The sequence below is a fragment of the Acomys minous genome (assembly GCF_964271855.1).
Source record: "Acomys minous genome assembly, chromosome: 3".
Lineage (NCBI taxonomy): Eukaryota > Metazoa > Chordata > Mammalia > Rodentia > Muridae > Acomys > Acomys minous.
In genome coordinates, this window is record NC_140485.1 from 76,938,209 (window position 1) to 76,960,442 (window position 22,234).

The 22,234-nt window shown below is 44.5% G+C and overlaps 1 protein-coding gene across 4 annotated transcripts in view; it reads left to right on the forward strand.

Annotated features, from left to right (window-relative positions):
* The window catches only part of TTI1 (TELO2 interacting protein 1), a 58,934-nt gene that overhangs the window by 13,717 nt on the left and 22,983 nt on the right, over positions 1–22,234 (forward strand). The window contains exons 2-3 of one of the 4 annotated variants that reach the window (XM_084776775.1): positions 9,635–9,725; positions 14,187–16,526. In XM_084776775.1, coding sequence (XP_084632901.1) covers positions 14,228–16,526 — 2,299 coding nt within the window. In that variant the 5' untranslated portion in view covers positions 9,635–9,725; positions 14,187–14,227. Of the gene's footprint in view, positions 1–6,653; positions 6,726–9,634; positions 9,726–14,186; positions 16,527–22,234 lie in introns of all 4 variants that reach the window. The other 3 variants (XM_084776776.1, XM_084776777.1, XM_084776774.1) reach the window with 3 other exon arrangements.

Here is a 22,234-nt window from a genome sequence, read left to right on the forward strand (position 1 = left end):
AGAAAGGTGGATTTCTGTGAGTTTGAAGCCAGCCTGGTCTACATAGTGAGTTCTATCTAGGCCAGCCATGACTACATAGTGAGACCCTGTCTCAAACAAACAAACCTAGTGTGGGGGCTGGGGAAATTGCTAAGTAGGTAAGGTACCTGCGACAAAAGCATAAAGACTGGAGTTCCAATCCCTGTCACTGACATGGAAATCCAGGAACAGTGGTGTGACCTGTGACCCTAGCACTAGGGTATTTTATTTTTCCTCATAGCACTGTCACCACCTGTCAAACCAGATTACCACCTGCCTTGGATTATGACCACTAGCAGCGTAAAATAGCCACTTGGTGCCAGGAGTAAGACACAATCTAGCCAGAAAACCACACTTTCACAAGCCTATATTAGAATTGGGGGAGGCGATTAAGGGTTAGAGAGAGGTGATCCCTTGAACTCATTGGCCAGCCAGTCTAGCTGAGCTGATGCTACAGATACAGTGAGAGGCCCTACTTCAAAAAATCCAAGAGTCTTAATATTCCCAGTAATTTCATAATCCATTGACTGTAATTGTGGAGTATTAGAGGAGAAAACAATAAAGACTCTACTGCCAAATAAATTTTTTTTAAAAAAGTGGAACAACCTCAGGCCTTAGTTCTTGCACACAAATGTACACATCCACACTAACAAGTCCAACACGTAAGTGCCTAGTGTGGTGCCTCGCATAGGGTGATTTTTTTTTAAGATTGTTTTTGTTTGTTTTTATTTTATTCAGATGAGTGCTTGACTCTGTGTATGTCTCTGTATCATATGCATGCCTGGTGCCAGTGGAAATCAGAAGAGGTCATTAGGTCCCCTGGAACTGGAATCCCAGAGGTTGTGAGCCACTATGAAAGTGCTGAGAATTGTACCCAGATGCTCTGCAAGAGCAAGTGCCCCAGGACTGTGGTGACCTTTAAAAACAAAACAAAACAGTACTAATTTGTGGGGCTTGTGGACTGTGCCTCCAGGGAAATTGGCATGGGACTAGTGAGATGGGAACATGTTCAAACCCCGGAAATCTCAAACTTGAGATTTAAGTCTCATCCTGAGAATAGAAGGCGTGGAAGAGCTCGCTCCTTGTTTTCTGTGCCTGCCTCAGGAGCACGTGACACAACCCCCAAGGTTATACCCCACAGCCAAGGTTTGTAAGTCCCTGTTTCAAATGAAGTAAGCGGGAGAGCACTATCTGTTTCATCAAAGATCATCTGAGACTTGACGTTGTTTCTGGAGAAAAGACTCCCCTTTTCCCTGAAGGATTCACTGCTGGACCTCTGGGCTTGACTGCCAGCCAGGTAGCTGTAGTAGAACCCCTTGGTCACTGGTGGAGCTCCTCTGGTTGCCACCAGGCAGCTACCCAGTTCATCCAAGTCAACTCAGACCTCTCGATTGGATCAGCCTCAGAACCCACGTTTGCTTATCAGTCACTGGATCCGGCACAGTCTTTCACCTGCATCCTCTGCTGTAATACAGCAATTTAACCGAAGAACTTTAATGCTGCAGTATTGCAGCCAGCTTTGGAGCTCCTAGTTTCTACTGCCGTCTAGTTCTGGCAATCTCATTAAAAAGAGGGCTGGAGAGAGGGCTCAGAGGTTAAGAGCACCGGCTCTTCTTCCAAAGGTCCTGAGTTCAATTCCGAATAACCACATGGTGGTTTATATACATCTATAATGAGATCTAGTGCTCTCTTCTGGCCTTCTGGCTCACATGTAGGCAGAATACTGTATAAATAATAAATAAGTAAATATATAAATCTTAAAAAAAATAAAATAAAAGAGCTAACTGTAACACTGTGGAAAAACTCTTTTCCACATCCCCGGTGAGATTGGGAGCCTTGGCGCATCGACTTCACTCGCCAATCAAACCAATCCTGAGGGAAGTAGAACCCGGGACTCTGACCTTCATCCTTTCTACCTAGAAGTCGGGGTAGCTTGGACCCTCCTGCGAGAGAAGCATGTACTTCCGGTGTGGCACTCAGTGGCAGCCTGGTGGGGGGTGGGCTCTTGGTGGCGTCCTGGCTGGAGGAGAAATAGAACCACAATATTTTTTTTTCCTCTTCAGGAATTTACATTGAAACTTCTTACATGTAAGTTCCAGTCTCTATTGTCCAAACCTGGTCTTTCTTTCCAATAGCAATTATTAGAGGTTAGAAGTTTTGCAGACTGACTTTTACATCAAACAATTCTTTTGAAGGAGGGTAAAAGTTATGGCAACCACATAGCCACGTACTGGGACAGTTAGGACTGAAACCCCCATCAGAGAAGCCCCCTTTTTGGGCTTAGAGTCTAAAAGTAGCCTAAGGGACAGCCACAATCTAAAACTGGTGGCTTCAAAAACTGGTACAAGGTTATCCATGGTGTGTCAGATCAACTGCCTGGAGGGAAAACTCCTCCCAAGAGAAGGATGTGATGGTTTTCATCCAGAATCGAGTTCACACATAGCTTCATCAGAGTTCTGTCAGTGAGAGAACCAGATCGTGGGTCACAGCCATTAGCAACATACAATACTCAGTGCCAGAAGCAAGAAACTAGGCAAGATGACACCTTTTTTCCCCAAGACAGGGTTTCTCTGTAGCCTTGGCTATCCTTTGTACACCAGGCTGGCCTCAAACTCACAAAGATCCACCTGCCTCTGCCTCATGCGTGCTGGGATTAAAGGCGTGCGCCACTATGCCCAGCAAGATCACACATTTTAGAACTGCATTTGAGTAAAGGGAGGCAAGCCTGCCTTCAATCCAAAAGCATAATAAACAGGTAGGTAGTCTGGTTTGACAGCGTACTGAGTGCTGTGATGAAGGAAAATAAAAGGCAGAGAAAGGAGATTGGTAGGACCAAGGTGAGGAGGAATAAGGATGAGTTGCAGTTTCAGAGAGAGGTGATAAAAAGACCTTACTCCAAGTCACATCTGGAAGAGACCAGGAGGGAGCAAGCTGTGAATATATTCAGGAACAGCAAGTGAAAACCTGAACATGTGATCTCATCAGTGTCACCACAGTGTGAAGCCTGGCACACACACCACTCCTACTAGGTGTTATGTCCATCTGGATTGGGGTTTTTTTGGGGGGTGGGGGTGGGGGCGAGGGGTTTCAGGACAGGGTTCCTCTTGTAGCCCTGGCTGTCCTGGATTCACTTTGTAGACCAGGCTGGCCTCAGGCTCACAGAGATCCACCTGCCTCTGCTACCCAGAGTGCTAGGCTCACAGGCATGCACCACTACACCTGTCTTCATCTGGCCTGTTGTTGTGACAGGATTTTAGGTATGCTTGTCCTTCCTCAACATAAGTCCTGTCCCGTTTTGAGCACTTTTCTGTTAGCATCCAGTTTCCAAGCTCCTTTTGCTTCGTTCTTCTCTCTCTTTTATTGTCTGCTTGTATAATATGGTAAGTGCCTTGTGATCTGCTCTCTTATCCTTCGGTTGTCGGTAAAGGAGCACACACCACGTGGCGGCACACACCTTTAATCCTAGCACTTGGAGGCAGAGGCAGGTGGATCTCTGAGTTCAAGGACAGCCAGGGCAATGTTGAAAGACCCTGTCTCAAAACAAATAAAAATGTCTGTGAAAGGTAACAGTGCATCCTGTACAGAGTGCTCCTTGGATTCACCCACTGTTGGTATGGTGCATCTCTGACATGAGGCAGAAAAGCTTGCAGAAGGAGGGCATGCAAGTCTCTTCTGGCCCCTCTGCAGTGGCGCTTCTAAACCCATGGCATGCACACTAAACTAGGAAGGCTGTAGATGGCCACCAGCAGACATGGCCGTCCATCCTGCTTGTGCTTACTCAGCTGCTCTCCCAACTCCTAACTGTTTACTTGTTCTGCTTGCCTGTCCATCCCAGTGCCATGTTTGGGCCAGATGCCCCTGTTCTGTTATTTAAACTGCAAATCTCAGCAACAGCCTCATGTTAAATAATCAGGGCTGCAGTTTAAAGGAGTAGAGTCAAGGACTCTGAGGCTCTAAATCTCTAAACAATTCCTTCTGTAATTGACATACTGTCACACAAGCACAATTTCATGGCCACCCCATAAAGCTCTATGATTGCCTTTTATAGTCATATCAAAGTAGCAGTGTGTTATACTATCTTCCTTACAAAGATCTGCTTTACGTTTCTGATCCTTAGCCCGTTCCTCAGGATGTCTTTTGGGGACTTACATAGGTGTTTCTGCTGGGTGTTACTGGTGTAGAATGGCTAAATCTTGGAGTACACCTGCTCTTCTGCACAATTAGCTACTGCCGAAGAGTTTTCCAGATAATTGTGTTGCTTCATATCCTTGCCAGCATCTAGTATTTTCCGTTTCCTTTTTTTTCCCCCTCCCTCCTAATGGATATGCAGGGATAGTGGTGATTGTGGTTATTTAAGACAGGGTCTCACTATGTAGCTCTGACTGGCCTGGAACTTGCTTTGTAGACCAGGTTGGCCTCAAACTCACAACAGATTCTCCTTTCTCTGTCTCCTGAGTATTGGGATTAAAGGTGCGCACTACCCCACCCAGCTTTTATTATTATTTATTTTATGTGTATGTTTCGACTGCATGTGTGCGCAACCACATACATGCCCGGTGCCCACAAAGGCCAGAAGAAGGAATGCAGTTCCCTGGAACTGGAGTTAGAGTTGATGACCTTTTTACTTGTAATGGTCAACACATCAGGGTATTTTGTCTTATTTGTCTTTTATGCATCCTGTTTTATATGACAGTCTTAACTCCATAGCCCAGGCTAGCTTTAAACGCATGCTGGCATTGAGCTTGGGGCAGTCCTCCTCCTGCCTCCGCCTCCCAAGAACTGGGATTATAAATGTGAGCCACCATGCTAGGCTTTTAAGAAGTTTTGTTAGTTGAGTATGTGGTGTGTATAATTCCAGCTCTCTGGTTGCTGAGGCAGGAAGGCTAAGGCCTGTTCAGGCTATATAGTAAAACCCTGGGAGAAAGAGCTTGGGTCAGGTGTTGTTTACCCACTTAAAAGTCCTTGTTTTCTTTGAGAATTTTTCTTTATTTTACACTCAACATTTAAATATAGTATGAGAGAAAGAAATCCCACCCTCAATCTACAGTTCTGACTTTCGTGGTTCAAAAATACTGTCTTAGTTTCATTTCTGTTGTTGTCATAAGATATCCTGACCAAAAAAGGCAACTTAGGGACGAAATAGTATATTTTAGCTCACAGTTCTAGGTTACAATCCATCAACAGAGAAGTCACAGTGGCAGAAACGTGAAGCAGCTGTCACATCACGTCCACAGTCCAGAGCAAGTAGGAATGAGTGCCCACATGTGGCGCGCTCAGCCAGATCTCCCTACTCTTTTTTGTTTGTTTGCTTTCTTTCTTGGATTTGGGGGGGGGTGCTTTGTTTTGTTTTTTGTTTTGTTTTCTTCTGTTTGTTTGCTTTTTCTGATTTTTTGAGACAAGGTTTCTCTGTGTACCCCTGGCTTTCCTGGCTTTCCTGGACTCATTCAAACTCACAAAGATACATCTGCCCTGCCTCCTGAGTGCTAGGATTAAAGGCGTGCCCACCACCACCCAGTTTAGCTCTCTCTAATCTTAAAAAAAAAAGTCCAGGCCCCAAACCAGGGAATGATGGTACCCACCTGTAGGTTGGGTCTTCCCGGATCTCTTAAGACAATCCCCACAGACATTACTACAGGCTACCTTGATGATCTGAACATCCCTCACCGAGACTTCCAGATGATGCTAGGTGGTATCAAGTTGGTGATCACAAGTGTCCTTACAAGAGAGCACATTCACAGACTTACTCTATTATAGGTTATATTCTCTGTTTTTGTTGTTTTGTTTTGTTTTTGTTTTTTGTTTGTTTCTGTTTTTCGAGACAGGGTTTCTCTGTGTAGCCTTGGCTGTCCTGAACTCACTTTGTAGACCAGGCTGGCCTCGAACTCACAGCAATCCACCTGCCTCTGCCTCCCGAGTGCTGGGATTAAAGATGTGCACCACCACGCCCAACTACATCCTCATATTCTTATTATTGCTGTTAATCTGTTTTTACCTACCTTGTTTTTTGTTTTCACCTTTATTTTATATGCACTGGAATTTTGCCTGCATGTATATCTATGTGGGAGTGTCAGATCTTGTAGATACAGACAGTTGTGAGCTGCCATGTGGATGCTGAGATTTGAATCAGGTCCTCTGGAGGAACAGTAGGTGCTCTTAACCACTGAGCCATCTCTGCAGCTCCCTTGCCTACTTTAATTAAACCTCAGAGTAAATATTTGTAGGAAAAAGAGGGTTATGTATAGAGTTTGGTATAATCTTGGTCTTAGGAACCTATTGGGGTCTTGCTGCACATTCCCCATAAATAAGTAGAAATGACTACACTTGTTTTCACATGGAAAGCTAAGTGATGAGACATCTTTAGTTGAAAACATCATTCTTGAGCCAGGCATGATGGGACCTCAGCACTTTTAGGGAGGCAGAAGCAGGTGGATATCTGAGTTTGAAGCCAGCCTGGGCTACAAAGCAAGTTCCAGGACAGCCAAAGCTACACAGAGAAACCCTGTCTCAAAAGAAAAGGAAAGAAAGAAAAGATTACTCCTCCACTGCATTTCACTGTCACCTTTGCCAAGCATGTACAGCTAAATTTGGGCAGTGTTCTACATAAGATACTAATTCTGGACTTTATTTGTTTTCAGAAATATGTCTTTATTTATGTCGTTATGCAATGATTGTACCATTCCAGATACATTTATCTTAAAATCAATCAGGTAAGATGAGTTCTCCAGTTTCATCCCCAGGGTTGTCTTTGAAAGTCTGTCTTTTACATCCCCTATAACCATTTAGAAGCTCGTCCTTTCTTGTTTGTTGGTGTGTTTGTTTACTTGATTTGAAGCAAAGTCTCACAGTGTAATCCAAGCCAGTCTCAAACTCAAATTCTGTCTCCTCAGCCTCTCTAGCACTTAGGGTAAGCCAGGCACCACCATGACTGATATCACTTTCTAGAAAAGTCCTGCTGGGGTTTTGATTGGGATCATGTGGGCTTTCCCAGTGGTTCTCATCCAAGAATGACTTTTGGACTCCACAAGACAGTTGGCAATAGCTGGAGACATTTTTGGTTGTCATAGAAGTGAGAATGCTAATAGCATCTAAAATCCAAAGGCCAGGAAAGCTGCTAAGTACCTACCAATGCCCAGGGCAGCCCTCCATCAGCAAGTTATCACTCAGCTAAAATGCTGGTAGCACTGCTGTAAGAAGCTCTGAATTAATGTGCTCTAGTTGGGCCCTGCCTGCTGTCTTACTATTTGTTTTCAAAGTGCTTCATTGGTTGGTTTTATTTTTATCATTTTCACCTTTTTTTTCCTCTCCATTTTTGTTTTGTTTTTTCCCCTTAGACCAGGTTTTACTGTGTAGCCATGGCTGCCTTGAATTTTAATCTGTAGACCAGGCTGGCCTGGAACTCAAAAAATCCTGCCTCTGCTTCCTAAGTGCTGAGATTAAAGGCATGCACTACCTCCTCCTGGCCATTTTCACCTTCTTTTAGGTTAATCATAAATATGTATTATCCCATTTGTACTGCCCCTGTAACGAGGATAATTGTTTACAATTCTTTTAAGAGCACATCCTCCAGATTTAGACATGTGTTTGACATCTTGATACAGTATACCTGGTACAAGTTATCTACCATTTCCTGGCACTTATAGGCCCTCAACAGTTAGCTCCTCCCCTGTTTTAGTTTCATATTCACATAAACCACAAGGCTTGATGATGAGTGATATGCACATTTTAACATTGTTTATGCTGGCCAGCTCCATTTCTTTATTTTACCTACTTTCCATGCCTACTATCTAGGTTAACTTTCCCACTCTATTTTTTCCTTAGTGTATCCTGACGACAATGGATTCCCTCCGTTTTTGGTCTAAAATTCAGGGCCATGAGACTGCTAGGTAGACACTCTGCCACTGAGCAATATCCCAAGCCGTACCTTCATTTTTTTTAAAAGTATTTTTGTATGGCATAAAATTCAAGGTTGGTAGTTGTCTTCTGGCCCATTAAAGAGATTACCCTAGTCACTTCTAGTTTTTGTCATGCTATTGAGAAGCCATATGTCAGTCTTCCGCTGCTTTTAGGATTTTCCTTGTTGGCTAGGCATGGTGACACACAGCTGGGACCCCAGCACTAGGAGGCAGAAGGATCACAAGAGGTCAGACTAAGCTACACAGGGAGACTGTCCTTTACTCCCACCCTACTACAAGAAACGGTTGTTTCTTTCCCTTTGGTTTTCAGTAGAACAACTGTGACAGGCTGGTAAATGCTTCTCTCATCCAGTCACCTGAGGTTTACTGAGTTTCTCCAGTCTGGGTTTTGATTCTTTGTTCTGGGCATTTCAGTCATATTTTCTTTTATGTTCGTCCTTCTGGGACCCATGAGAACTTTCAGTATATCCCAGGTGCTTTATCATCTTGTTTACCGTTCTTTTTTCTCTCTTGGCTTGAGTTTAGGCAGTTTTTATTGATTTGTCTTCCACATCATTAATCTTGTCTTCTGCTGAATTCATTTGTTGCTAAACCTTACAGGGTATTCTTAATTATAAGTACTGTATTTCATAGCTGTATGTGTCCAGTTGATGGGGGAGGGGGACATATACTCAAAAAAGAAAGATTTAAGTTAAAGTTTTGGTTATGTTTGTGGGGTCTCACTGTGTGCCCCAGGATAGACTTGAACTTATATATTTTTTTCTACTTTATTATCCCAAGTACTAGGATTACAGTCCTATAAGGATATGTCAGGAAAAAAATCATTTTTTAAGTAAAAGCAATAATAATTTAGCTAGACATAGTGGTGCACACCTTTAACCCCAGCACTCGGGAGCCAGAGGCCAGTGGATTTTTTTTTAGTTCAAGGGCAGCCTCATCTACAAAGTGAAGTTCCAGGACAGCCAGAGCTACATATGAAACATTTTCTCAAAACAAACAAACAAAGAATAATATTTGTATTTAGAGAACATTTTATATGAAGTAAAATAGATTTAAGATGTGTGAGTCAAAAACCAAAAAGCTGCCGGGCGTAGTGGTGCTTGCCTTTAATCCCAACACTCTGGAGGCAGAGGCAGGCGGATCGCTATCAGTTCAAAGCCATCCTGGTCTACAAAGTGAGTCCAGGACAGCCAAGGCTACACAGAGAAACCCTGTCTCAAAAAAAAAAAAAAAAAAGAACCAAAAAGCTATTATTAATTATGTTGAAAAATCTACCTAAAATAAAAGTATAAGCCTGGAATTCAGTAACTGTGCAGTCAACTTTTAAGTATAATTAATTGAGTTCAGTTTAGCTTCTATTAAACAAAATGGCCCTCCCCTCTCCCCCGCCCCATCTGCCTATCTTTTTTAATTAAAAAAATAGAGAAAAAAAGAGTTCACCGGGCAGTGGTGGTACACACCTGTAATCCCAGCACTCAGGGAGGCAGAGGCAGGTGGATCTCTGTGAGTTCAAGGCCAGCCTGGTCTGTAGAGTGAGTCCAGAACAGCCAAGGCAACACAGAGAAACTCAGTCTTGAAAAAACAAAACAAAATAAAACAACAACAACAAAAAAAAAAGATAAAGAGAGAGAATATTCTTTTGTTTCTTAACTGTTTTAATCCCTATTAATTTTTATTTTATTTTTTGCTTTGGTTTTTCCAAGACAGGCTTTTCCCAAGTAGCCCTGGTTGTCCTGGAACTCACAGTGTAGACAAGACTAATCTGCTTCTGCCTCCCAAATGCTGGGACTAAAGGTGTGTGCCACTACGCCTGGCTAATCTTGTTTTTTAAAGACCTGGACTGGTTAGATTGTCTGAGGGTGTGCTTTTGCTGTCTCTCCTGTTACCTTGTCTTGTTCCTTCACGTGTTCAGAAGCGTCGTCTTGTATGTTAGAGAGTACATAAAAAGACCGCTAGTGCTTCCTGTATTATCATTGCAGAGGTCTCTGCCTTCTGCTCTTACGTTCATCATAAACAGGAGCCATCCTGAGTTTAAAGAGGGCCGAGCAAGTCACCAACCAGGTGTTTAAGTTTGAGGGCAAACCTCCAGTTTTGTTACTCTACCTTTAAAGAGCACCAAAATATCTCTTGGTTTTGGCTCAGCAGCAGCAGCCTTCTTTCCAAAATCTTGTATTTTGAAGTTTCTCCAGATTAGGCTTGTCTCTCTAGCCTCAGGAGGCCATTGTGTTGTCTCTTTCTCCAATGACAGCTCTACTCTGTGCAGGACCTCCCAAGGTGTACCTAGTCGGGATACACGTGTGTGTGTGTGTGTGTGTGTGTGAGAGAGAGAGAGAGAGAGAGAGAGAGAGAGAGAGAGAGAGAGAGAGACACACACACACACACACACACACACACACACACACACACACACACACACACACACACACACTGGCTTTTCAGGTATCCGCAAGAGTATCAGTCTGCCATACCTCTACCTACTTGAGAGCAGGATTTGTAAGGATCTGTAGCAATGTTGAATATCTGCCAGGGATGTAAGGGGTGGTTTGCTACTTTGTAGGTTCTTGTTTCTCCACCTATTTTCTTCTACCCTTTCAAAGTAGATAGGAGAGAGAAAAGGATAGAGGGGAAAGAGGTGCCGCATTTGACTACTTCCTGCTGGTTAGGGGTGTCAAGCTCCTTGGGGCAAGTTTGATCTTTGCCATCAGGATATCTAATTTCTTCTTGTTGTTTCTTCTTTGCACAAGATTACTTAACATACCTCAAACAACAACCCAACAATAACCCTGCCTCTTGGAGCCCTAGCATTTTTATATCCTCTAAAAAGTCCCCAGAATGCCAAATATCACACAGTCACAGAAACTATCTGTAGCTGGCAAAATTGTGTCCCTTCCAGTGCATGAAGCAAATAATAGTCAGCTGCTGTGAAGTAACCCCATATCCTACACCTGAGACTAAAACAAAAACATGTTCTTATAATGCTTCTGTGTATGTTTTTGTTTTTGTTTGGTTTGTTTGGTTTTTTGTTTTGTTTTGGGGTTGGTTTTTTGTTGTTGTTGTTGTTTTGGTTTTTTGTTTTGTTTTGTTTTGTTTTTTGAGAGAGGATTTCTCTGTGTAGCCTTAACTGTCCTGGACCAGGCTGGCCTCAAACTCACAGCAGTCCACCTGCCTCTACCTCCCGAGTGCTGGGATTAAAGGTGTGCACCAACACCACCTGGCTGGTTTTGGTTTTTTGAGACAGGTTTCTCTGTGTATCCTTGGGTCCTGGACTCACTTTGTAGACCAGGCTGGCTTCAAACTCAGAGATTTGCCTGCCTTTGCCTCCCCAAGTGCTGGGGTTATAGGCATGCGCCACCATACCTGGCTTTGTTTCTGTGTTTTTTAAAGAAATCAAAATTTCACTACAAGGGGCTTTTCTTACTTCCAGGTATAGGATTGCTCTTGCTTCCCAGAGCCCTGATCTAAACTAGAAAGATGCACATGCTCAAATATAGCCTCTTGGTACTGTAGTAGAGGTATGTGCTAGACATGGTAGGAAAGAGGGAGAAATACAGAGTAGTACATCTGTTTGAAAGTGGCAAGTTTTATAATTGTGTGTGGTGGCAGCATTGAGCAGTGAGGTTCATACAGTGAACAGAAGCCTGGCAAACTGCAGGGCTTGGTAGAAGCTCGTGGCTGTGGCGGGCACTGAGAGGAAGTCAAGCCTGGAGAAGAGGGGCGAGATTTTGGTCTTGAAAGATTACTCTAGTATCAGTTTGAAGTATGGATTCAAGAAGGGCCAGCACACAGGACAAGTGTGCAGGGATGAGGTGGGGCTGTTACAGTTGATCCAAGATGAAGTTTGTGAGCATCTTCTTTGGTTTAAGGAGGCATTGATAGAGTGAAGTGGTGAAATCGGAGGAATGGTAGGACTAAGAGGAAAATGAAGAAACCAGAAATCCCAAGGTTTATAGCTTGAGCAAGGGTCATAAATGACAAAGGAAAGCCTTTCTGAACATGCCATGTCATTCTGTTTCATTGAGCCTGTGTCTGTATACAGTCTGAGCCTGGGATCTGCTACCCTAAGGGACCCTCAGCCCCCTAGTTATTTTCCTGAAACTGCCAAAGTGAATTTAAAAAGATGCTATATACTTGAAGAAAAGTTTCCACACTAAAAGAAAAAAAAAATTCCATTGTTTTCTTTTTTCATTCCTCTTCCTGCCTTAGCTCTCTATTATGTTTTTGTTTGGTTTTATATATGTTTATGGTTATGTGTACGTGGGAGAGATGCTCATGCATGTGGGTTCACAAGTGCATGGAGGCAGAGGTAGTAGCCTTGTGTTTCATTCTTCAGGGCCCATCCGCCTTGTTTTGTTTGGTTTAGACAGAAGCTTTCATTAGGGCCTACAGCTCACTAAGTAGGCTAGACAGCCTGGTCAGCCTGTCCCAGGAATCCTGTCTCTACCGCCCCAAATACATGCCACCACACCTGGCTTTTTTCATGTAGATTCTCAGAGGATTGAACTGAGGTTGTTCTAACTGCACAGCAAGCACCTTATCCCCAGAGCCCCATGCTCAGGTTTAGCTAGCTCTGCTTGACCTTCGAGGCCTCTCACTGGGTCTCAGCAGGTAGCCATCATGCATTCATTATTATTTTATCAAGTGGACTTTTGGGGCATGGGAAATAATATTTTTAATGCTAAGAAATATCTTTTGTATTTGAACTTCTTGAAGTGTTCTTTTTTTTTAATGTCTCCTCTTCCTCTAGTGGTGGTCTACTACAGGTAAGATTCACCACCTCCAGGAGTGTGGAATGGATCTCCTGTCTCTGACTGCAGGGCCCCATTAAACAGTAGGCTTCCTTTCCTACTCATTAATCCAGTGACCAGATAGTCTGTATACGCCAGCACTCAGGCAGGTGTCGCTGGTCTTCAGCCAAGCTTGTGGCATCCACACTTGGCATTTCTCTGATCTAGATGAAGAAGCTTAGAATCCTGTCCTTGGCTTCATAGGGGCCACAGATGCTCAAAATGCCCTTCTTCACAGTCTATGGAACTCCAGAGGTCTGAGTCTCCTGGGTATCTGATCGTGCACTGGAGCCCTCTCTTGGTTGGAAGGCACAATCCAACACAGCTCTCTGGAATGGCCAGTCTTGGCCCATACACACACCATGCTCCTCTGGCCTGCCAGCCTGTGTGGCCACTGGACTTAGGAGTACTCACTCATGCCAACGAGAGAAGAACAAGCGCACCACACCGGATGATCACTAATTCAGCAAAGGGTGATCACTCCACCCAATGCCAGCATTTTACATTGTTACACATTTATAGTCTCCAGCTTCAGCTCAGTCCTTAGACCCTTGCATCATAGTTTTCTGTCTTCCCAACATGCTCTGTTTTCCCAAAGGGAATGTTTGAGACCTTTATTTCTCTCTTCAAGCTCTATGTTATCCTCTTTTTTGTTCAATGTCATTCTCTGAATTTGAATTTCTCCTTACAGAAAAGAAAAGCTTTCAGGCATTAAGCTGCTCAGCCTTTTCATTGCCTCTAAACCTGTCTCCTTTGCTTTCCTGCGGGCCATCCAACTTTCTGTGTTGCTGAAATCTCTTCCCCCATGATGTCTGTGTTCCTCGTTTTCTTTCTCACTGGGCATACCCTTCTTCCCAGCTCTGATCCTTCCTCCAGATTACCATCCACATAATGTTGATCATAGCCTCCCAACCCCCAATACACACACACACACACACACACACACACACATACACTTATAACCTCTCAGTGACAAGAACAGGCAAGAGAGAAGTCAGAGTGGCAGAGGAAAGAGGAATCAGTTGTAAAGGCTATGAGAAAGCCTTCTCAGGTGCTAGAAACATTCTCTGCTTGCTCTGGGTAGGTCTGTACATACATGAAAATTCACCAACCTGTACACCAAGACTATTTTACAGCAGCCCAGAACTTTATGCATTGGCCCCCAGGTCATGGTTCAGGCATGCTATTGTGAAACTCTGGCTTTCCCTGGGATGTGCCTCCTCCCTGCTCACTTAATACCTAAATTTAAGTCTATCCTAATCCCTAGAGACTGTAGTGTATGTTTACATCCCCCACTAAACTAGAAAGACTCCAAGAGTAGGAACCAGTTCTTTACGGTTCCCTTGCTCCCCTTTGCAGTGGCTGGCACTCAGAGCCCCATAAATGGTGGGTGGATGGGTGGGTGAGTGGACCTTTATTTTATATTTGCTTTGAGCTTGACCCTTTTTACTGAGAAGCTTCCCTCCTCTAGCCTGCAGGATGTTTCCTTCATGAGGGGAAGGTGGCCGTGTAATGGCGGTGTTTGACACTCCTGAGGAGGCCTTTGGCGTCCTGCGTCCAGTCTGTGTTCAGCTCACAAAGACCCAGACAGTGGAGAATGTGGAACATCTGCAGACACAGTTACAAGCTGTAAGTGATGCTGCCCTTCAGGAACTACAGCAGTACGTCCTCTTCCCCTTGCGATTTGCCCTGAAGACCCCAGGGCCCAAAAGAGAGCGCCTGATCCAGAGCGTGGTAGAGTGCCTCACCTTCATTCTCTCTTCAACATGTGTGAGAGAGCAAGAGCTTCTCCAGGAACTCTTCTCAGAACTTTCAGCCTGTCTGTACTCTCCCAACTCCCAGAAACCTGCAGCGGTGTCAGAGGAGTTGAAATTGGCTGTGATCCAGGGACTTAGCACCTTAATGCACTCGGCTTACAGGGACATCATTCTGACTTTTTATGAGCCCTCCATTCTGCCTCGTTTAGGATTTGCCGTGTCTTTACTATTGGGTTTGGCAGAGCAGGAGAAGTCAAAACAGATTAAAACCGCTGCCTTACAGTGTCTGCAGGTTCTCCTCCTTCAGTGCGAATGTCAGGACCATGCACGGCCCCTGGACGAACTGGAGCAGCAGCAGCTAGGGGACTTGTTGGCATCTTTCTTACCTGGAATTTCAACTGCACTGACCAGAGTCATCACAGGAGACTTTAAACAAGGCCACAGCATTGTCGTGTCTTCCCTGAAGGTCTTTTACAAGACAGTGGGCTTTATCATGGCTGATGAACAGCTCTCAAGGATCCCAAAGGCCCAAGCGAAGCCGGCGGTTGAGCACAGAGTGGCAGCCTTGATGATTCACAGGGAAGCAGACTGGGTAAAAAGTACTGGCGACAAGTTAGCGATCCTTATTAGAAAGATAATTGACTGTGTGTCTGTTCACCCGCACTGGAAGGCGAGGCTGGAGCTGGTACAGTTTGTGGAGGTCCTGCTTTTGAAATGCAGTCAGTCCCTGCTTGAATCCACGGGTCCCCTCTTAAAGGTGTTAGTTGGCCTGGTGAATGATGAAAGTCCTGAAGTCCAGGCCCAGTGCAGTGCAGTGCTAAAGCGTCTTGCAGAGCAGAAAGTAGTGGTGGGCAGCCGAGCCCTGGCTGACATCTTGTCAGAAAGCCTGCATTCTCTGGCCACATCTCTTCCCCGCCTGATGAACACACAAGATGATCAGGGCAAGTTCTCTACCCTTTCCTTGTTACTCGGGTATCTAAAACTGCTGGGCCCCAAAGTACATGTGATTCTCAACTCTGTGGCCCATGTGCAGCGCCTTTCCAGAGCACTTGTCCAAGTACTAGAGCTAGAGGCCGCTGACGTCAAGATGGTGGAAGAGCGGCGCTGGAACTCTGACAACTTGAGTGCTTCTGCAGAGGCCTCAGCTGGCAAGCCATGGAGCCGAGTCCAGAGGAGACACTTCCGCTGCTTCACCGACGAGAGGGTCTTCCTGCTCCTGCGGCAGATCTGTCAGCTCCTTGGCTACTATGGGGACCTGTATTTGCTTGTGGACCACTTTATGGAACTGTACCACACATCTGTAGTTTACCGGAAGCAAGCTGCCATGATCCTCAATGAACTGGTTGTAGGGGCTGCTGGGCTGGATGTAGAAGATATCCATAACAAGAGTACAAGCACGGGCCCAGAGGAATTGAGAGAGATTGTGAAGTCGATATTGGAGGAATACACAAGCCAAGAAAACTGGTACTTGGTTACCTGTGTTGAAACTGAGGAGGGGGAGGAGGTGATGATGAAGCAGCAGGGCCTCCCGGCCATCACATCTGGTGCCCACACCTGCCAAGTTGTATCTTTTCCAGCCTTGTCAAAGCCAAGTCCCACTATCTGCTCCATGAACAGTAACATCTGGCAAATATGCATTCAGTTGGAAGGGATTGGCCAGTTTGCTTATGCATTAGGAAAAGATTTTCGCTTGCTTTTGATGTCAGCTCTCTATCCAGTACTGGAGAAGGCTGGAGACCGGACCTTGCTCATTAGTCAAGTGGCTACTAGCACCATGGTAGACATTTGCCAAGCTTGTGGCTATAACTCCGTACAGCACCTGATCAATCAAAATTCAGACTATTTGGTGAATGGTATCTCTTTAAATCTGCGTCACCTCGCTCTGCACCCTCATACCCCAAAAGTCTTGGAAGTCATGCTTCAGAACTCAGATGCTAGCCTACTTCCTTTGGTAGCAGATGTGGTTCAAGATGTCTTGGTCACCCTGGACCAATTTTATGATAAGAGAGCTGCTTCCTTTGTCAGCGTTCTGCATGCTCTGCTGGCAGCATTAGGTACATTGAAAGCCCTTTTGTGTTTGTTTGTTTGTTTTTTGCCAGTCGAGATAGGAGCCAGGATCCTGGTTTTCCTGTTCTTATTATATTCCGTGTTCGTAAATGTGCTATGGGGGACATTGGAAAGGTTGTCCCTTCAACCCCACGGGGGATTGTCGGGCTCCATTGTTTACTTTTTATACTTTGAATATCTCTGCCATCTATCGAGCCCTGCTCTATGTAAAGGGATATAAACCATACAGACGAGGCAGAAACAGCATTTTTTATTTTACAAATAAGAAAAACCAAGGCTCAATGAGATCCTGCTCAGCCAGGGTCACAGTATTAATAAGGGATAAAGTTGGATTTGTGGCACGTTTATTCTTCCCAATATACCACGTCACTACTGGTGCTTCTTAGAGCTGCCAGCGTCTGTGCTGGTGGAGAACAGGAGCAGCAGAAAGTGCTCAGCCACGTAGAGCTAGAGTGGCAGATAGGACCTTTCCTTTAGGTCGGGGTTGGCTCTGGGAGTTGAACTTAAGGCCTACATATGCTAAGCAGGTATTCTGCCACCAAGCTCCATCCTCAACCCTCTAATAGAATTTTCTGATGATGGTGATACTCTATGTCTCTTTGCAAAGTGCAATAGCCAATAGCCATGTGTAGCTAAAACTACTGGGGATTTGAATATTTTGGTTTGGAGATCTTTATTTGTTTGTTTGTTTGTTTGTTTTAAAGACAGGGTCTCACTCATACCCACGCTATCCTAGAACTCAGTATATAGTCTGAACTTGGAATTTGCAGCATTCTCCCTGCCTCAGCTTCCCAAGTGCTGAAATTATAGATGTGAACCATTATGTCCAGCAGGGAATTGAAATTTTAATTGTTTCGTTTCTATAGCCACATGGACCATAGTGGACAGCAGTAATCCAGAAGCTTAAAACATTTGTTTTTATTTGATATGTGTGAGTGTTCTGCCTCCATGTGTTTATAAGCCTACTTATGTGTGCTTGGTGCCTGCAAAGGCCAGAGAGGGCACTATGTCTCCCAGCACTGGAGTTAGTTACATTGTATGGGTGCTGGGAATTGGACCTGGGCCTCCTGGAAGAACAGCCAGGGCTCTTAACTGCTGTGCCATCTCTCCAGCCTTTGCCTTTTTGCCCTTCCTTTTATTTTGTTTTATTTTACTTACTTTTTGAAGCAGGGTTTCTCTGTGTGGCCCTGGTTGACATGGAACTCTATCTGTAGACCAGGCTGGCCTAGGAAGTCTGCCTCCTGAGTGCTGGGATTAAAAGTGTGCACCATTATGCCCAACTTAACCTCTTTTTTTTTTTTTTATTTTAAGATTTGTTTGTTTAGTGGGTGTGGGTACCCACATGCATGCAGTGCCCTGAAAGAGCAAAAGAGGGCATCAGATCCCCTGGAACTGGAGTTACAGGTATCTGTGAACCTCCATGTTGGTGCTAGGACAGGTCTTTTGGAAAAGCAGCCAGTGTTCTTAACTGCTGAGCCACCTCACCGCACTTACTTTTAACCATTTAATTTTATAAGTTGACTTACTTGTCTCATCTCTGTTTTGAGCCTGTTGGGTGCCTGCTAGGGATATTAGCACAGCACAATTTTGTACCATGAAAAAAAAAGCCAGTCTTGGTAAAATTATACCTGTTAATCCTAGCTGCCAGGAAACTCAAGCAGGAGGATCATAAGTTCAAGGCCAGCCTGAGGTACATAACAAGACCAATAAATAAATCCCTCAACTGAACAGTTAATCATTAAATGAAAAACAAGTCACTATACCGTGGTGCCTTTATCCAAAGAACATATCTCCAGTGCTAATAGCCTCAGGCAAAGAGAAGGTCCTTGACCTCATTCTGTCAGGTTAAAAGGACAAGATCATATGAGAAACTTTCTCAAGAGAGGTGGCTGCGGCAAGGACTGTGCTCTGCTCTGAGGTGACATTTCCAGTGTCCGCTCATTCATTCATGAACATTCGCAAGCAGCGTGATTGCCTTCTTCACTCATAAAGAATGCCTGCTACATGTCAGGTGCTACACTAAGTAGTGAGGATGCAACAGTGAACAAGATAAACAGACTCAGGGAGCTTTCCTGCCACTGAGAGAGAAATGATAAACAAGTAATGAAAGCGTTAAGCAAGCTCAGCGAGCCGCTGATAAGCACGTTGAAGGAAATGAAAACTTCATGCAAGGGAGACACAGGGACGGGCTACTCAGGTTGCTCGGTCAGGGAGGGCCTCTCTGGGAAGTCCGACTAAGGCTGAGCCTGAAGGTGGAGGAGGCTGCCGGGCTGCTCATGGCTGTGGCACTTTCTCTATGAGTCTAGGAACACATCGGCAGAGGGGAAGTGGGGTGAGTGCCCCAAGGGCACGTAGAGATGAAGCGTTTGGAGAAAATAGTGTAGAGAGAGCAATACAGGGTAAAATGGGAATTGGAGTGATCCTATGGGGCAAATGGGCCAAGAGAGAGTTTAGTCTTGACTGCAGTCACGCAAAAATCATGACAAAGTCCCTGAAGCTAAAACATTCTAAAGAAGGAAGGTTTATTCAGAAGTTTCAGTCCTGGGTTGTTTTTTTTAACATACTTACTGATATGGTAGAATTCGTCTGCCTTTGGTTTTGTTTTTATTTCTGTTATCTTTTTTCAGCCTTCCCACAGGTTGTGTGAACAACCCTTAGAATTTCATTTGATTTACTTATGATGTGTTTATATCTGTGTGTGGTCTGAAACTTAACGTCAGCTTGTTCTGTGCTTTCTTGGGGATGTTGGCCAAGGGCCATGGTGGAAAAAAGCTGTTTGTAAATCATGGCAATCAGGACACAGCGGCAGAGAGAAGAGCGGGGCTGGTAACCAGACAGCTTTCCTGGGGTATTATACCTGCAGTGATTACTTATCCCACCCTGTCCAAGCTCTTAGAGTTGCCACCAGCTAAGGGGTGTGGCCTTTGGGCGGCATTTCAGGTCCCAACCATAACACCTGTCTGTAGCTAATAGCTACTGGCAGAGCAGCTGTGAGCAAGACTCGCCTAGTCTAGACTGGCTTGGGCTTCCTATTAAGACAGCTAACTACTTAGACATCGCAGATGGGGACCAGCGTCTGTGGCCAGCTATCCCATCCCTGCTACACTGGAGCTTGAAATGTAAACATTTTATAAAAAGGCTTAGGAAACTGGAGAGATGTCTCAGTATCTAAGAGCACTTGTCGCTCTTGCAAATAACCCAAGTTCAACTCCCAGCACCCACCTGGGGGGTCACAAGAATCTGTAATTCCAGTCCCTGGGTATCTGATGTCCTCCTCTGACTAATGCAGGCCCAGGCACACACTTGGTGCACAGACACATACATGCAAGCAACACTTGTACACATTAAATAATAAATTTAAAACCATAGGAAATGTGTCTTTTCAGATAGATCATTTGGATTTGGTTGTTTTTTTTTTTCTTCAAGGCAGGGTTTCTCTGTGTAGCCTTGGCTATCCTGGACTCACTTTGTAGACCAGGCTGGCCTCAAACTCAACCATCTGCCTGCCTCCGCCTCCCAAGTGCTGGGATTACTTACACCCAGCCACCACTCCTGGCTGCTCATTTGGATTTTGAAATTTGAATTTTCTTAGTTTATTGATGCCTTTGGTCATCTGAAGGAGGGAAGTCAAAATATCCTATGTAGCACTTTGTAAAATTGAAGTACAGGGCTGGAGAGATGGCTCAGAGTTTAAGAGCACTGTCACTGTCTGTTCTTCCAAAGGTCCTGAGTTCAGTTCCCAGCAACCACATGGCAGCTCACACCCATCTATAGTGAGATCTAGTGCCTTCTAGCTTGCAGTGAAGCACAATTGGAGACAGATTTTCCACAAGTTTTGAAACAACCCATTAGATAACTTTTGAATATATATATTAGTAAGTAATGAAGTGACCACGCACTCTCATATCAGAGCAGCATTTGATGCCAGATTTCTGTTTGCTGTCGTCATCATACTGTCTAACAGATCGCTTTCTTTAAAGATGAGAATGGAAGTTTGCTTTCAAAGAACTTCTGAAAAGTCATGAAAGAGCCAGGTACATGCACACTTTGTATGCATTGACTAAAAAGCAACAAGTGGAACGTGCCTGTAATCCCAGCACTCCAGGAAGCAGAGGCAAGCAGATCTCTGTGAGTTCAAGGCCAGACTGGTCTACAGTGTGCATCCAGGACAGCCAGGACTACACAGAGAAACCCTGTCTTGGAGAAAAAAAAAAAAAAGTAGCAGGTACCCCAGTGAGGACAGAACCATTCATAACAAAGACAAATCAGGACGTTTTCCTCTTGCACTGTACCCTGGGGCAGTGTGCCCCATGCACACAGGGCTGTGGTGGTCTTACAGCTGCATCGCACCCCACTGTGTCATAGCACTGATCTTAACCTGATCTTTCTTCATTGGCATTTTGGTCTTTTCTCATCCTTTGCCACCACTACAGAAAAAATTAAAAATTGCTGCACTATCTTTTGCCTTCAGTATATCAGTAGCATAAATTCCTAAAAGCAACACGTGTTCAAAGAGCTTTACATTTAAATTTTTGATTGAGAGTATCAAATTGCTCTCCTAAGAGGTTGTTCCAATTTAAGCTTCAGCAGCAATGTAAAAGTGCCAATTTTGCCACGCCCTCACCCATACTTTATTACTGAGCTTTTGATCTTTGCTAATCCAATAGAAAAATAGCACCTTATTATAGTTGTAATTTGCATTAAGAGTGAAGCTGAGCTTTTTTTCATACGTTTAAAACCCATTTGTGAGCAAAGGCATTTTCCATTCTGACACCAGCTTTGAAAGTAGAGGTAATCTGGAGTGTGTGGGCCCAGCAGTGAAAATGCTGGGGCTGGACGTTAACCACTTGGGCACCAGGACCTTCGAAAGAACCCAGAGCCTAACTTATACCTGGGAACGGGGCCCTGAAGCAATGGCATGCTTAGCACACCCTTATTCCCAGCACTCAGGAGGCAGAAGCCAATAGGACTCAGCCTTGTCTCAAAAATTAATTTTAAAAAGGTACTTAACTCCACGTGTAAGAACCTCCAGATGGTGGCCAGGAAACTGTCATTGCAAGCATTTGTTCTGTGATAGTCACAGTTGCCCTAACCTGTCACCTCCCTCTGCCATTCTTCTGGCTCTGGACAGTTGCTCCTTAATGAAAAGGAGATTAGCAGATGCTCAGAGTGACAGCTTTGTCTTGCTGTCTGCAAAAGGGTTTATGGTTTTTTTGTTTTGTTTTATTTTTCAAGACAGTGTTTCTCTGTGTAACTTGGCTTTCCTGGGCTTGCTTTGTAGACCAGCATGGACTTGTTTATGGTTTTTTGAGGCAGGGTTTCTCTGTGTAGCTTTGGCTTTCCTGGAGCTCGTTCTGTAGACCAGACTGGCCTTGAACTCACACAGATCCACCTGCCTCTGCTTCCTAAATGCTGAGATTAAAGGTATGCACCACCATACCCAGCTTGATTTTGTTTGTTTTGCCAGAATTTTTAATTAAAGATTTTGAAGGGCTTCAATATCCAAGAATGGTTGAAATTAGAACTTCAGTAGTTGAATAAAGAATTTGGACCCTGGTGGACACTCCACATTCACCCTGACTGGTTTCCTCACAGGGATCCTCAGGGCACAGTTGAAAACCACTGGAGTGGTTAAGATTTATTCTGTGGTGCATGTTAGAAGTATGTTCTGTTAGAGTCCCGTGTGAGAGTGCTC